Source organism: Emys orbicularis, chromosome 2 (assembly GCF_028017835.1).
Source record: "Emys orbicularis isolate rEmyOrb1 chromosome 2, rEmyOrb1.hap1, whole genome shotgun sequence".
Classification (NCBI taxonomy): Eukaryota; Metazoa; Chordata; order Testudines; family Emydidae; genus Emys; species Emys orbicularis.
Genome location: NC_088684.1, coordinates 273,814,163 through 273,827,354, shown reverse-complemented (window position 1 = coordinate 273,827,354; position 13,192 = coordinate 273,814,163). Strand labels below are relative to the sequence as shown.

The following is a 13,192-nucleotide window of genomic DNA, read 5'->3' as shown; positions in this document are numbered from 1 at the left end:
AGGTGGTGAAGTCAGAGGGTGGGATATTTCCCAGGGAATGCCTTACTGCTAAATGATGAACTAGCTTTTGGCTGAGCCCTCAAGGGTTAACCCATTGTTGTTAATGTAGCCTCACACTCTACAAGGCAGCACGAATGGAGGGAGGGGAGACTATGGCAGACAGAGACACACCCCCTGTGTGAGAGAAAGAGATGAGCATTGCCCCTTTAAGTAGGCTGACCCCACTCTAAGTACACTGCCTCGTTAAGTAGATCAGCAAGTTGAGACAGCAGCTGCTCCCAGGAAGCTCCCTCCATCCTGAGCCCTGTCGTGTTGTTTCCCGCCCCCCCCGGCCATGGAGATGGGGTAAGTGGGGTGTAGGAACGGGGGGAGAGGGACACCCTGACATCAGCCCTCCTTTCTCCCCCCCCGCCCGCATAGCAAGCAGGAGGCTCCTGGGAGCAGCTCCAAGGTAGAGGGCAGGAGCAGGAGCAGCACATGGCAGTGACGGGAGGGACAGCTGAACTGCCGGCAATGGATAGCCTGCTGGGCGGCTGCCGCACAGGGAGCTTAGGGGAGCAGGGAGTTGGTAGGGGGGCTGCCGGTCCACCCTGGTTCCAAGCCCCCACCTGCTAGCTCCAATGGGCTGCTCTTCCTACAAGCAGTGGACAAAGCAGGCGACGTTATAAGGGAGCATTGCACAACTTTAAACAAGCATGTTCCCTAATTGATCAGCAGCGTAACAACAAAACAACGTTAACCAGGATGACTCTAAGTGAAGAGTTACTGTACAAAGTCTAATGACGACAGACCTTTGTTGATATTGAGGGGAAGGAAGGGAGACAAAAAAAGAGACATTTCAGTAGAAGGTCTGCATGAGACAGGCCTTGCAAAATCTGACCCAGAATTCTAAGACACTGTTGAAAACTGACATTTTTCCTATTCAGAAAAAAGGAGCACTTACTGATGTCAGGGCAAGTCCAAAACTTGTAGACTGATGCTTCATCTGGATTTCAATTTTGTGAAGTAGAGCTTCAATCCTCTCTTCCTCAAATCCTTTTCTTTGGGAAAAGAATTTTTTTTTATATAGATGCAGGGGAGTTGTATACATACATACTACACACACAATATATATACATACATATACACACACACATATACATATATATACATATACACACACACACACACACACACAGAAGCATGCATGTACCCATTAATATGCTACTAATCGTAAATAAAGACATGAAAATGAATTATAGTATTGATGAAGCATTGGTACTTAATATGTACCATATAGAATAAAACTGATAGTAAGATCATGGTGTGTCATTTAATGAAACAGCACTATTAACTCCTAAATATTATGGTGGGGGTACACTATAGGACAAGTATTTAAGGAAGCAGGGGGGAGGGGGCAAGAAATAAGATTAGTTCTTAAAAGTACTGAACCCTTGAAAATTGCTACTTTAGTGTAGTTTTCATACATTTAAAAAGAATTGATATTTTAAAAATATACTTCTAGAAATAGTTTTTGCTAAAAGAATACTTCAAGAATTTTAACATTACTCACTCAATAACTTCATCTATTGTTCTAGCAGTAATTTGTTTGACTGTTTCAATGTCTTTCTCAGCAATTCCCTGCAGGCCTACACTGAAGTAAGCCTCTCTCGTGCAGCCATTAAACCTAGAATAAAAAACATTTATTCCAGTGGTAGGTACTGAAACTTTTACACAGAACCACAGAAAAGTAATAACTAGTTAATGAATGCAAAATGAAAAAGAAAAAGAAAAAGAATTTACAAGATATAGACTAAGGTGGAAAAGAAAAAAACCTAACAGAAAGGCAAGGAGCCAAAATCTTCAGCTATTTATTTTTCAATTTCAGTAGGAATGTTACACTGTTTTAAAAAGTTTCAGCCATGGTTCAAACTAAAGAATGAAATACAGCTAGAGAACCAAAACTAAATTAGGCAGGACAGAAAAATCTTGGAATTAATCTGTATTAGTGTTTTCAAATACAGAAGATTTTTCTGTATTTATATAATTTTATTTACATGGCAGATACCAAGAGGAAAACTCTTTTTAAACCAACATGTACATTTTACTTATGACAGTGAGTAGAAGGCGTCTACAATTTAGTCTTCATATAGCAGTCTTTGAAAATTGAGTACAGAGATGATATTTTGGGGGTTCCATGTTTATGTCTCAGTGACTCAATAGATTTAGGGAAACTGAGATAAAGAAATTGTAGTCCAAGTTTTCACAAGTGACTAACTTTAGGGCTCAACTCTAGAAACCTAAAGTCCCATTTTCAGAAGTCCTGAACATCCTACAATTCCAACAGAAGCCAATGTAATAGGAGCTGTAGGGGATCGGCACTGCTGAAAATCAACTCCTCTGCACTTAAAATTCAGCATGCCAAAACTGAGCCACACAAATTAGAGGCCATTTACAATTTCCCACCCCCCATGAATGACTTGTCAAAGACCATAAAGTGATCCAGAATTCAGAAGTGTCCAATTCTCTGACTTATGCTCATTCCTCTAGACTATTACTCAGGGGGGGGTGGGGGGGGGGAATTGTGCACCACTGCGCATGCTCAGAATTTATGTCCCCCGCAGATTTTTGCTTCTCTGCAGAAAAATGACTTTCTGATGGGGAAGCAAAGGGAAGCCACACGAGCGGTCATGCAACCCTTCCCAGTAGTATGTTTCGGGGGCCCAGGGCAGCCAGCAGAGAGGCAAATCACTGTGGGGCAGGAAGCTGGATGGGAAAGACCCGGCTGGTGACTCCTACCCTGCACCGGGCTCAGCTGCTAGTCCCGGCTGGGCTGAGGAGGACAGGACTTCCTCTTCCCCTGCAAGGCATGCAGGGGCGGGTCAGACCCACCCCCCAGATTTCTCGCCCGGCTGCAGAAACCTCTGCAAAAATCCGTCTTCCCCCTCCCATCCCACTTCCTGTGCCCATCACTCCTCAGCTGCAGGAGGAGGGATCCCTGTACAGGGAGCTGCTTCCCTCATCTGCCCCCAGACCCCCTCATATCCAGACCCTTCCGCTCTGACTCACTCCCCACACTCAGAACCCCCCCTGCAGAGCCCCACTCCCCCTGCACCAAGCTGACAAGCCATCCGCACCCGGATCCCCACCCCACTGAGCCCCAACCAGCTGCACCTGATCCCGACCCCACTGAGCCCCACTCCCCCAGCATCTGGACACTCCCCGCCTCCCCCAGTGAGCTCCCACACACCCAGAACCCCCTGCCGAGCATGTCCTTCCCCCACACACCCAGACCCCCTCCTGCTGAGCCCCTACCACCTTCATCAGACCCCCCCCCCAACAAACCGCTGTGCATCCAGATCCCCCCCACACCCAGATCCCCCACTGAGCCGCGTGCATCCAGATTGTCCCACACAGAATCCTCTCAACCCACACCTGGATCCCCCACACTAAGCCCCTCCACATTTGGATCCTGCCTTGCTGAGCCTGCCTGCCCACACCTGGTGCACCTGGCACAGATGGGCAAGGCCCTGGGTTGTTTCTGGGGCAGGCTCAGTCCTTGTGCTGTGTCAGGGTTGGGTGCAGCCTCACCACTGAGTCCGTGTCCCAGGGGGAACTGCACAGTGGCCTGCCGTCTCTATACAGCCAGTGGCCTCTCTCCCCAATGCCATGCTGGAGCCTCCTCATTTATTTGAGGAATAAAATTTGCAGAATTTTAAAATTTTGTGCACAGAATTTTTAATTCTTTGGCGCAGAATGCTCTCAGGAGTACACTATGCTGCTTCTTAACGTTGCACTGATAAATACATACAAGCTAAATTGAAAGTTGCCAATGAGTTTCTTACCAAGAGGTTGCACATTAACCTAGTAGGTACTAAATACTGTCATTTTAATTGGAATGAAGTGTAATTATTTAAAACATTAAGTACTTAGGAAATGATCCTACCAGCAGTTATACACATGGGTATCTTTACTCATATAGAGTCCCATTTTTCTGTTCAATATATTACAAAACAGCATCTGTAGAATGTCCTAGATCTACAAGAGACTTTTGGAAATGCAAGGTAACTTAGATATTGTACTATGAAAATTTGATGATATTTCATTACTAAATCAATCAGAAAAAGAAAAGAAAAGCACCATAAGTAAATAAAAGCCGACCAAAGATTAATTTACTGACTGTTCCAAAGTAATCCTAAAGCACTTAAGATGTCAAGATAAAATAGTTTTGGATATTGAAAATATACACTTTGACATGCGAGAGACTGCCACAGGGTTTCAATCCACTTGCTCCAGTGTATAGAATCAAACATACATTTGAAAACAACTGTTTAAACAGTGTATGCAAGTAATCGGTAACAGCAAAATAGCAACATGGATTGTGAATTATGGGCCTTATTCCGATCTCCATTACATCAATGTAAGTCAGGAATAAAACTATTTATGTATCTTGCAAGGTCATAATTTACACTTGAAGATACTTCACTGATCCACTATGGAAAAGAGTAAAATACACCAGAAGATTCTTGTATAAAAATAGCATGAAAATTATAATAAGAGTTAGCTTTCTCCCCACCTATCCTTCGATGTATTTTTCAAAAAAGGAAGTAATTTTATAACAAGAGCAGTATTAATGTTACAGAAGTTACAGTCGTTAAAAGGTGATGCAAAGTAAATTGTGACACTTACCCAACATCAGGAGAAAAGTCTGTACCAAGATTGGCCTCAAGTAAGGCTTTGTAGAAGGGAGAATTAGGTCCACCAACCAACAGGGAAGACAACAGGTTAAGCGTGAAAGTTTCAAAAGTATCTGTAATGCTAAGGAAAAAAAGTTAAAAAAAAAAAAATCAGTGTTACAGCATGGTGCTCTTTAAAATGGCATTGTGGGGTACTATGTATTATATTTAAGTTATTGTTGGTATCAAACTACAGGGGGTGGGTTGGGAAGTGGGGGGAATGAAGAGGTTTTTGTTTTGTTTTTTAAAGTCACTAACAGTTGTGCATGCGCAGCTTGCGCTCCTAGAGCCAAACTGGGTTCTTTCCACTTGCTACATCATTGCCAGTCATAAAGGTTGTACTGGTTTAAATAGGCCCTGAGGTACATCTGGGCAACCCCATTACATTTAATAAGTTTGCATAGATGTAACCAATTAGAATACAGTGAACCATTGAAACACTGGTCCACAGAATACATGGTATTGGTTCTTTATTTCCACGCAGGGCCACCCAGTCATGATGGGATGTGAGGTGACCCATACTATGAAACAAATTTGAGAATCCTTACAGTAAACAATTCTGCTGATTATGCTCATGGTGAAATAAACCCTTAGTAAGATCCTCATTTAAAGGAATAAGCATGATTCTTCTGTTGTAATTTCATTTTCAATACACTTACTCTGTCAACAGGAAGCTGACACTGATAGTTGTCTGCTTTGTAGGGTCTGCAGCAAATGAATCTGAGCCACATTTCACATGATGCTCTCTCTGTCAAGTATAATACATAAGTAACTAGAGGCAGTAAAATTATTTAAAACATTAAACTCCAACAGAAGTTAATAATAAAGGATAATTTGTGTTTCAATAGCATCTTCCTTCCACAGATTTTAATGCACTTTACACATGTTAATGAGTTAACTTGTAAATTCATGAATACATCATCCTTGCTTGTTATCATCCACGAGAGGTAGGTAGTATCTCCATTACAAGTGGGAAATTGAGAAAGAAAGGGCCAAACAAATCCTGCCCTAACTTCCATCCCATTTAACTCTGGGTGCAAATTAAAGGAGTTCTCCTAACTCCCAACACTCTGTGTCAATTGCTAGATGAGAACAGAGCAAGCCTCTGGCAGAGCTAGGAATAAAGCCCACATCTCCTATCTCATAGAATTGGAAGGGACCCTGAAAGGTCATCGAGTCCAGTCCCCTGCCTTCGCTAGCAGGACCAAGTACTGATTTTTTTTTGCCCCAGATCCCTAAGTGGCCCCCTCAAGGATTGAACTCACAACCCTGGGTTTAGCAGGCCAATGCTCAAACCACTGAGCTATCCCTCCCCCCTATCCCTGCATTTTCTCCTAACTCCCAACACTCTGTGTCAATTGCTAGATGGATAATTCTCTAATAAGTGAATATAATGTGGCAGTCTTCAAACACTGAGGGATCATTGAGACCCTAAACATAACAGTATACAGAACCTAGAAGTCAATCATTTAAATTTATCATAAGGCCCAAAGACAGTTAACACTTTTATAACCAAACAAAATGTCTGAGTGTTTTATAAAAACAAACAACAGTAAGTTGAATAGCATTGCAGACCAGAATCAATATTTAAAGTACTGCAATACAAAGGCTGTTTGTATATTTATCTTTACTTACAGGCTTATCCCAGAGTTGCTGTACTGGGATGGCAGTATTTGGTTCAATTCTATGAAACTTAGTCAGCGCTTCTTCATGAATTTGTTTCAAATGCTGCTCCAATGGGAAGTTACCATAAGTGAAGAACCTGCATTTTAAAATGTAAGATTAGGATTTAATTTTTTAGTCTGCATGCATAATACAGTAGCAATGAAGTCTGAATTTCATGCATCTTTTAGTGAGTTAGTTATACGCAGAAATGAATGAGTCTTCATGGCCCACAAACCTGTCAAAAATGCCACCAAAAATTCTGCTGCAGAAATAAAACTAACACACACTAATCAGAAAGTTATTCAGAGCTGAAGAGCCCACGCCATTTTCCAGTCAGTTTCATGCACTGAAGTCAAGAGCACTAGAAGCCAGCAGCTAGTTTGTAGGACAATCATATAGTACTCTTGGGGGGAAATAGTTGTGTGTCCAAACAACCTAATCCCAACAGCCAAATTCCCAAAACACTATTTTTCTAGAAGAGAAGCAAGGTTATTTAGCTGCTCGCAATACAGATAAGATCTCACAATCCTTGCCTCAATGAGGTTACAAATTTTGACCTGATCCTTCAACTGGCTCCACCGAGGCAGACCCTTGCAAGAAGCATCATTGATTTACAGGGGCGCTACACAAGCTCTAGGAGCTGCCTATGAAGAGCATATTGGATTATCAAGATCAATATTCAGACATGTTAGAAATAGCAGGTTGAAGAGAAAAACAAAACAGCGGGATGTGAGCTGGGAGGTCAGCATCCCAATAGCTGAATTAATTTCTCATGAAAGATGCTGGATTGACAGCCCTCTAAACTGAATTTCTATTTATGCACAGAATTGGTTCAGAAAAGGCAGAAGCAATACAAGTTTCCCCACTAATACCCCTCAATTCTATCTGAAGGAATCACCTGTAAGTCTCCATGTCAAGTCAATTATTAGCTTCTATGCAGGCCTTGTCAAATATACCAACAGAGTTAATGGCTGAGCATTGTCAACACCTACCAGTAGGAATCTGATATCATTACCTCATGTCACACCAGCCACTGAAGAGCCATCAGATTATAACATCTTTCTGTGACTTCCAATATGGGCTTGACTTGAATGAGTGACAAAAATTTTACCAAAAAAAAAAAAAAAAAAACCCAACAACCCACACATACCCATTTATCCATTCTTGGGGCTATAAAATTTTGCCCCATGCCTTACATAGTAAACATTAATATAAAGTAAATACCTGCATTATTGTGAGAGACACAAGTAAACACATACACGGCTAACCCAGTATATCACCTAAGAAGTCAGCAACAACAATTTAAAGTACCTAGCATTGCTTGGATGATAATGAGTGGCATGGAACTGTTTAAGCTGTTCCCATGTAAGGTCAGGAATACTTAATGGGTCTCCACCAGATATTACAGCATAAGTGTGATCAGGAAGGAGTTTATTCTGTAGATGTTGTGAGAATAACCTCTCATTGTCTGTCTTAAAGGGAAAAAAATACATTTTAGCAAGCCGTCAGAAGAAATTTTAAGATTAAAAATATTTATCAGTAAGACCTGATCTTATAGGCCTTACTCATAAAAGTAATTCTTACACAAGCATGTAGTCCACCAGTTCCACTGACTTTAATACAACAATTTTTATTAAAAAGTTGTCATCACTGTTTAATCAGATGACTAATGGCCGATTACTGCAACATTATAATTCCAACCTTTGCTCAAAAGATAGGAGAACAGCAAGATCCACTACTTAAATACTACATTTATATAAATAATAAGCTTTTCAACAGACTATCCTTCAAAATAAATCCTATTCAATCTATCTTCAGTATTACTATTGAGCGTACGAGGTTAATACTGGGGATAGTGGAGCTATTCAAACTCAATGAAACTATGAAATTGTTAATCTGCAATTTAAACTACTTTAAACATTCACAATGCACCTTTATAAATAGTGTTGATAATAAAAGCCAGAACTTACAAATGCCCCTTTCATTTCATTAAAAACAATTCCTTTGAAGACTAGTGGTGTCTGAGGATCAGTCGGATTCTCGTGTTCTAACCTCCAACCTTCTTGCCTGTAAAAGTTTTAAAATTATAAGCAAGTCTTTGATTTTTAATGTTTATACACCCAACTGTACAAGTCTTACCAGAAATCTAGTTGTCGCAAACATGGGAAAAAAGCAGCATCCAAATACACGGACAGGAGATTCTGAAAATCCTTTGGATTTTGTGATGAAAATGGGTAGAGTGTGTAATCACTGGCTGTATACAAACAAAGTCAAATATTAATGACCAAAGTATTTTAGGAAGTTTGCAGTGGATTTCACTTCCTATTTTTATTTTAAGTTCTATTGTCCAAGTAATTAACTGGAACAGAGTAGAACCTCGCTAATTTGCGGACCCAATAACGTCTATAGAATGTGATGTTTTCTCTCCACTCCTCCGCAAACATCTGGTACTGAAGTAAGAAACTCATTGCTAAGATGGCTGTTTTGTAAAAGTGATGCTAACAGAACATTTACTTATATTACTATGAAGTGTCAAATAGTATATGAAAACTAACCTATACTTGTCAAATGAACAAAATACATTTTGTGAATCAGCACCGTCTTGCTTGTTTGCTTGCTAGTTTATAAAATTCAATATTTTGCAATGGATCTCCCAGTCAATGTAATTAGAGAGTCTCAACAATACTTCTAAATAATTATAGCAAAACAAATAAAAATAAACATGGAATTTAGGAAGTAAGTCATAATCATAAAGTAAAAGATAATTAACAATATTATATATGTCAGGGGTTCTCAAACTTCATTGCACCGTGACCCCCTTCTGACAACAAAAATTACTACACAACTCCAGGAGGAGGGAGCAAAGCCTGAGCCTGCCTAAGCCCCGCCGCCCCAAGTGGGACGGGAAAGGGGGAAGAAAGCCAAACCCTAAGCTCCACTGCCCTGGGCAGAAGGGGTGAGGTGGGTGCAAAGGCGAAGCCCTTGGGCTTTGGCTTCAGCTTCAGCCCCAGGTGGTGGGACTCGGGCTTCAGGCCCAGCAAGTCTAAACTAGCCCTGGCGACCCCATTAAAACAGAGTCGCGACCCACTTTGGCTTCCCAACCCACAGATTGAGAACTGCTGAATTATATGCTTTTAGTTATCTTGAACTCACCTGTAAATGCATTCATGAAAGTGGACAGTGATCTGTTTAACATTTTAAAGAAAGGATCTCTGCAAGGATACTTCTGAGAACCACAAAGCACAGTGTGTTCAAGGATATGTGGAACACCAGTACTGTCCAACGGGGTGGTACGAAATTGTACACTATAAAAGAATGCAACACAATGGTTTGTGACCAAAAGACAGCACATCTATTATTTGTTTTGTAGTTTAGCCTTATGTGAAAGGCAGCATGGTTTAGTAACTAAACTAGTCTTCCAATACTGGTGCAGCTGGGAGGCAGGAATATCATTTCTTTCAAGGGGAAACCACCAAGCTCACAATTAGAGGACTTTTGGGGGCTTGCCAGGAGAACGTATACCTTTTGGTTGAGATATGGTGTTTTTCCAGTGCATGATATGCGGTTCAGCAGACAAACTAAGTAACTAAGGTTGTCGATAAAACAGCTACAGTAGCTAACACCAGTATTGTAAATGTACATCCCCTTTTGACAGTGACTATAGCAATATTTGTTACTAGCCTTACAGGTAAGTTGTGTGAATTAAGCCTTGACTACATATGAAAGTTGTACCACTTTAAGTTAAAAACAGCACAACCCCCTTGTGTAGAAAGTCTTAAATCCATTTAAGAGGGTCTTACACCAATTTAGTTTATAAAGATAAGCAATCAACATAAGATAAATTGATAACGCATTCTGAAATGGATTTGATAGTATGAATTTTTCCTTACTGAAAAAATAAACTCATTTCACTAATTGAAAGGCAGAAGAGAAATTAAGTTTTACAACAGTTTTGGTAAAATAGGATTTTTTTTAGTCTTGCAACTATGAGCTCCTTAAATGGAAAGTATTAGTAATGTTCAAGTATTATGAAGCTGTATTAGTGTTTGCAGGTCTCAGGTTGATCTTCATGTGGAAGGTGCTTTATAAATATTAATATTAAAATGAAAACCTGAATAAATTATTGGAGTCCTCACGTGCCACATGTAAATATTTGGCTCCTGTGTTCTCATGACTAAGCTTCACTGCAGTTAGGAATAGCTCAGGAACAGCTGTTACCTAAATTGGAAGAAAACCTCCATGTTAGTATTTAGATAAATTCTAGGTAAAATAATTTGTGAACACTATGAAAAGAACCAACTAGCCTCTGCTGCACATCAAAGACAATTAGAACTAAATTAGAAGAAATTAAGGTTACGATGGAAAGCAAAACCAAAGAATTTCATAGGGAAGATTACACCACCATATAATTCAATATTATATTAAAGTCAGGCACATTCAAAGGATTAACAGTCATCCCACTATGTTTTACATGCAAGTATGCTTTACCTTCCTTGTCTTTGTTGTTTTATGTTGCAACCCTTTGATATATTACCAAAAAAGTCACCATTAGTTTTAAGAAAAAGTATTAAGGAGTAATTTTTAAATATTTTTGGTCTATGTAGAAATGCCTAGGATTTTATTGTGTTCCCATTTGCTCAAAAGTACACTGTTATGTACACTGTCACTGACAGATACTTCCACGTGCTATAAATGATTTTGCAAGACCATTTGGTACTTATGTACCTCCATGTTTCAGAGAGCCAGATCAAGCACTTATGCCCCCATCCTGCAGCTGGCCCTCACACCCAAATGGAGTCTGATTAATTTCAATGGAACTCAAGAAGCCACTAAATTGCATCAATTTCAGGATCAGAGCCTTAGGTTGTAAATAAAACTTAGCTGGTGAATAAAACATAAGTGGTGCAAGTCTATTTTTAGCAGATAGTTTTCATAGCATGTTGAATTAGAGGTGAATAAATACAAGAAAAATAAATTAAATAACACAATTACCTGAAGAGCAGAAATTATAGTTGTATCTGCAATAGAAACCAACAATACTTGTCTCGTATAGGAAACAATCTTTGAACAATTTGGCCACTTCTATAAATTGTAAGGAGCATGAGATTCAGAAGATAGGGCACTGCACTAAGGATCTGGTTTCTATTACTCGCTTTAGCACAGATAACTGATTTTGGCCAACTTACTTCCAACTCTGTGTGCTAAAGTTTTCCCCTCTGTAATATGGGGATAATGATACTGACTTCCTTTAAAAGGATATCAGATGAAAAGAGCTATATAAATATTGCTAGTTCCACTACAATAAATAGGCCTCCCCGACCTAAGAAGAGTTCATATTTTTGTAATAACTTGCAGAAACAAATAAAGAACAAAGAACACACAGTGAAATACAAGTACTGACAGATGATTGAATGTTTAATATAGTTTTCAATGGCTTGAGTTTCTTCTCCAAAGTTTACACACAAGTCACTGTGTTTTGCCTGTCACAAATTCTAGCAGAATTAGGGTCTTCTTTTAAAGCAGGCATTTTGTGCTGGCATTGCCTAAAGATTTTTGTCCACAAGAATATTTTATCTGCTTCTATTTGATACTCAAAGCATATATGTAAAAATTTACCCTGCAACCCTAACTCTTGGTCTCAACTTCTGCAGGGAAACATCTTACACTAAGTTCTTTTGTCCAGTTATAAAGTGCTCACAGTGAGAGATGGAGAAAAAGACAATATTGTACCTGGTTTACAGTGAACCCATGGATTCGTTCTCCTATCTTGTATTGTAGTGCTTTTTCATTTGCAGACCCACTCTTCCACCTCCATGACTTTTGATTCAAAGTCCTGAAATAAAATTTTCTTTTTGAAAAAAGATGCAACCGCACAAGCAGGTTTCTCTTTACCCCAACCCCTTTCTGTGCTTAATTTTGGGGGTGGAGAAAAGGGTGCAGTATTATGAATGTTGCATCCTATAGACCAGTGATTCTCAACCTATTTGCCATTGTGGGCCGCATATGTGTTATGTGGGCTGCATCCAATGCTACCTGCATGGCTCCGACGATGTCACCTGGGCCACAACTGGGTGCTGACTGCATCGCAAGCAGCCTATGGGCCACAGGTTAAGAACCACTGCTATAGACAAATGCCAAGTTCCTACCTAGAAGAGTTTACAAGATAAAGTTGAGCTTATTGCAAGATTGGAGCTTCATATGAACAACCCCTCCTTCCCCCGTGCACATAAAATTTCACTGACTTCAATGGGAATCTGCCTATATTGAGCTCATTTCAGGATCAGGGCTTAAAACAAAAGAGGCAAACATTGGTTAGGGTGGGTGTCAACTTTAGGGTCTTGTCTGTATTGGGAAAATTACAAAAACAAAAACAACAACATTCCCACCAGTTCAGCAAAGCTCTAGTGCAATCACTACTCCAGAGGCCAGACCTATTTTTACCTCTGTGTTAGTTATGTCTGTTTTTCTTGCTGAACTGGTAGGAATTTTTGTGGATGTTTTTCCAGTGTAGACATGGCCCAGAATTATGCAATATTTTAAGGGAGCAACGTGAGCATTGGGGAGAGCAATCAGCATCATTGGGTTATGTCACATTGATCAGAGTTATAGGAGGTAGAAGACTTCAAGTGAAGTAACAGTTTTGCTGGGGTAATATCAGGAAATTGAACAAGTTCTGGATAATAGGATGGGGTAGGTTGTGTGTCAGGGCAATATTAGAAATGTAGCTGGGAAGGACAGTTAGAAGGAGGGACCATAGAGTGATTAAGATCTATGGAGTGTGAAGGAGGGGTTTCTATGAGGCAGTGTCAGAT

At 40.1% G+C, this 13,192-nt stretch overlaps 1 protein-coding gene across 1 annotated transcript in view; it reads right to left on the bottom strand.

Moving 5' to 3' along the window:
* PITRM1 (pitrilysin metallopeptidase 1) overlaps positions 1-13,192 on the bottom strand; it is a 48,311-nt gene that overhangs the window by 33,942 nt on the left and 1,177 nt on the right. The window contains exons 2-12 of the mRNA XM_065400207.1: positions 12,111-12,213; positions 10,492-10,598; positions 9,534-9,685; positions 8,520-8,634; positions 8,351-8,447; positions 7,692-7,852; positions 6,351-6,477; positions 5,375-5,463; positions 4,669-4,797; positions 1,553-1,666; positions 944-1,040 (exon numbers count right to left, since the gene is read on the bottom strand). Coding sequence (XP_065256279.1) covers positions 944-1,040; positions 1,553-1,666; positions 4,669-4,797; positions 5,375-5,463; positions 6,351-6,477; positions 7,692-7,852; positions 8,351-8,447; positions 8,520-8,634; positions 9,534-9,685; positions 10,492-10,598; positions 12,111-12,213 — 1,291 coding nt within the window. The remainder of the gene's footprint in view (positions 1-943; positions 1,041-1,552; positions 1,667-4,668; positions 4,798-5,374; positions 5,464-6,350; positions 6,478-7,691; positions 7,853-8,350; positions 8,448-8,519; positions 8,635-9,533; positions 9,686-10,491; positions 10,599-12,110; positions 12,214-13,192) is intronic.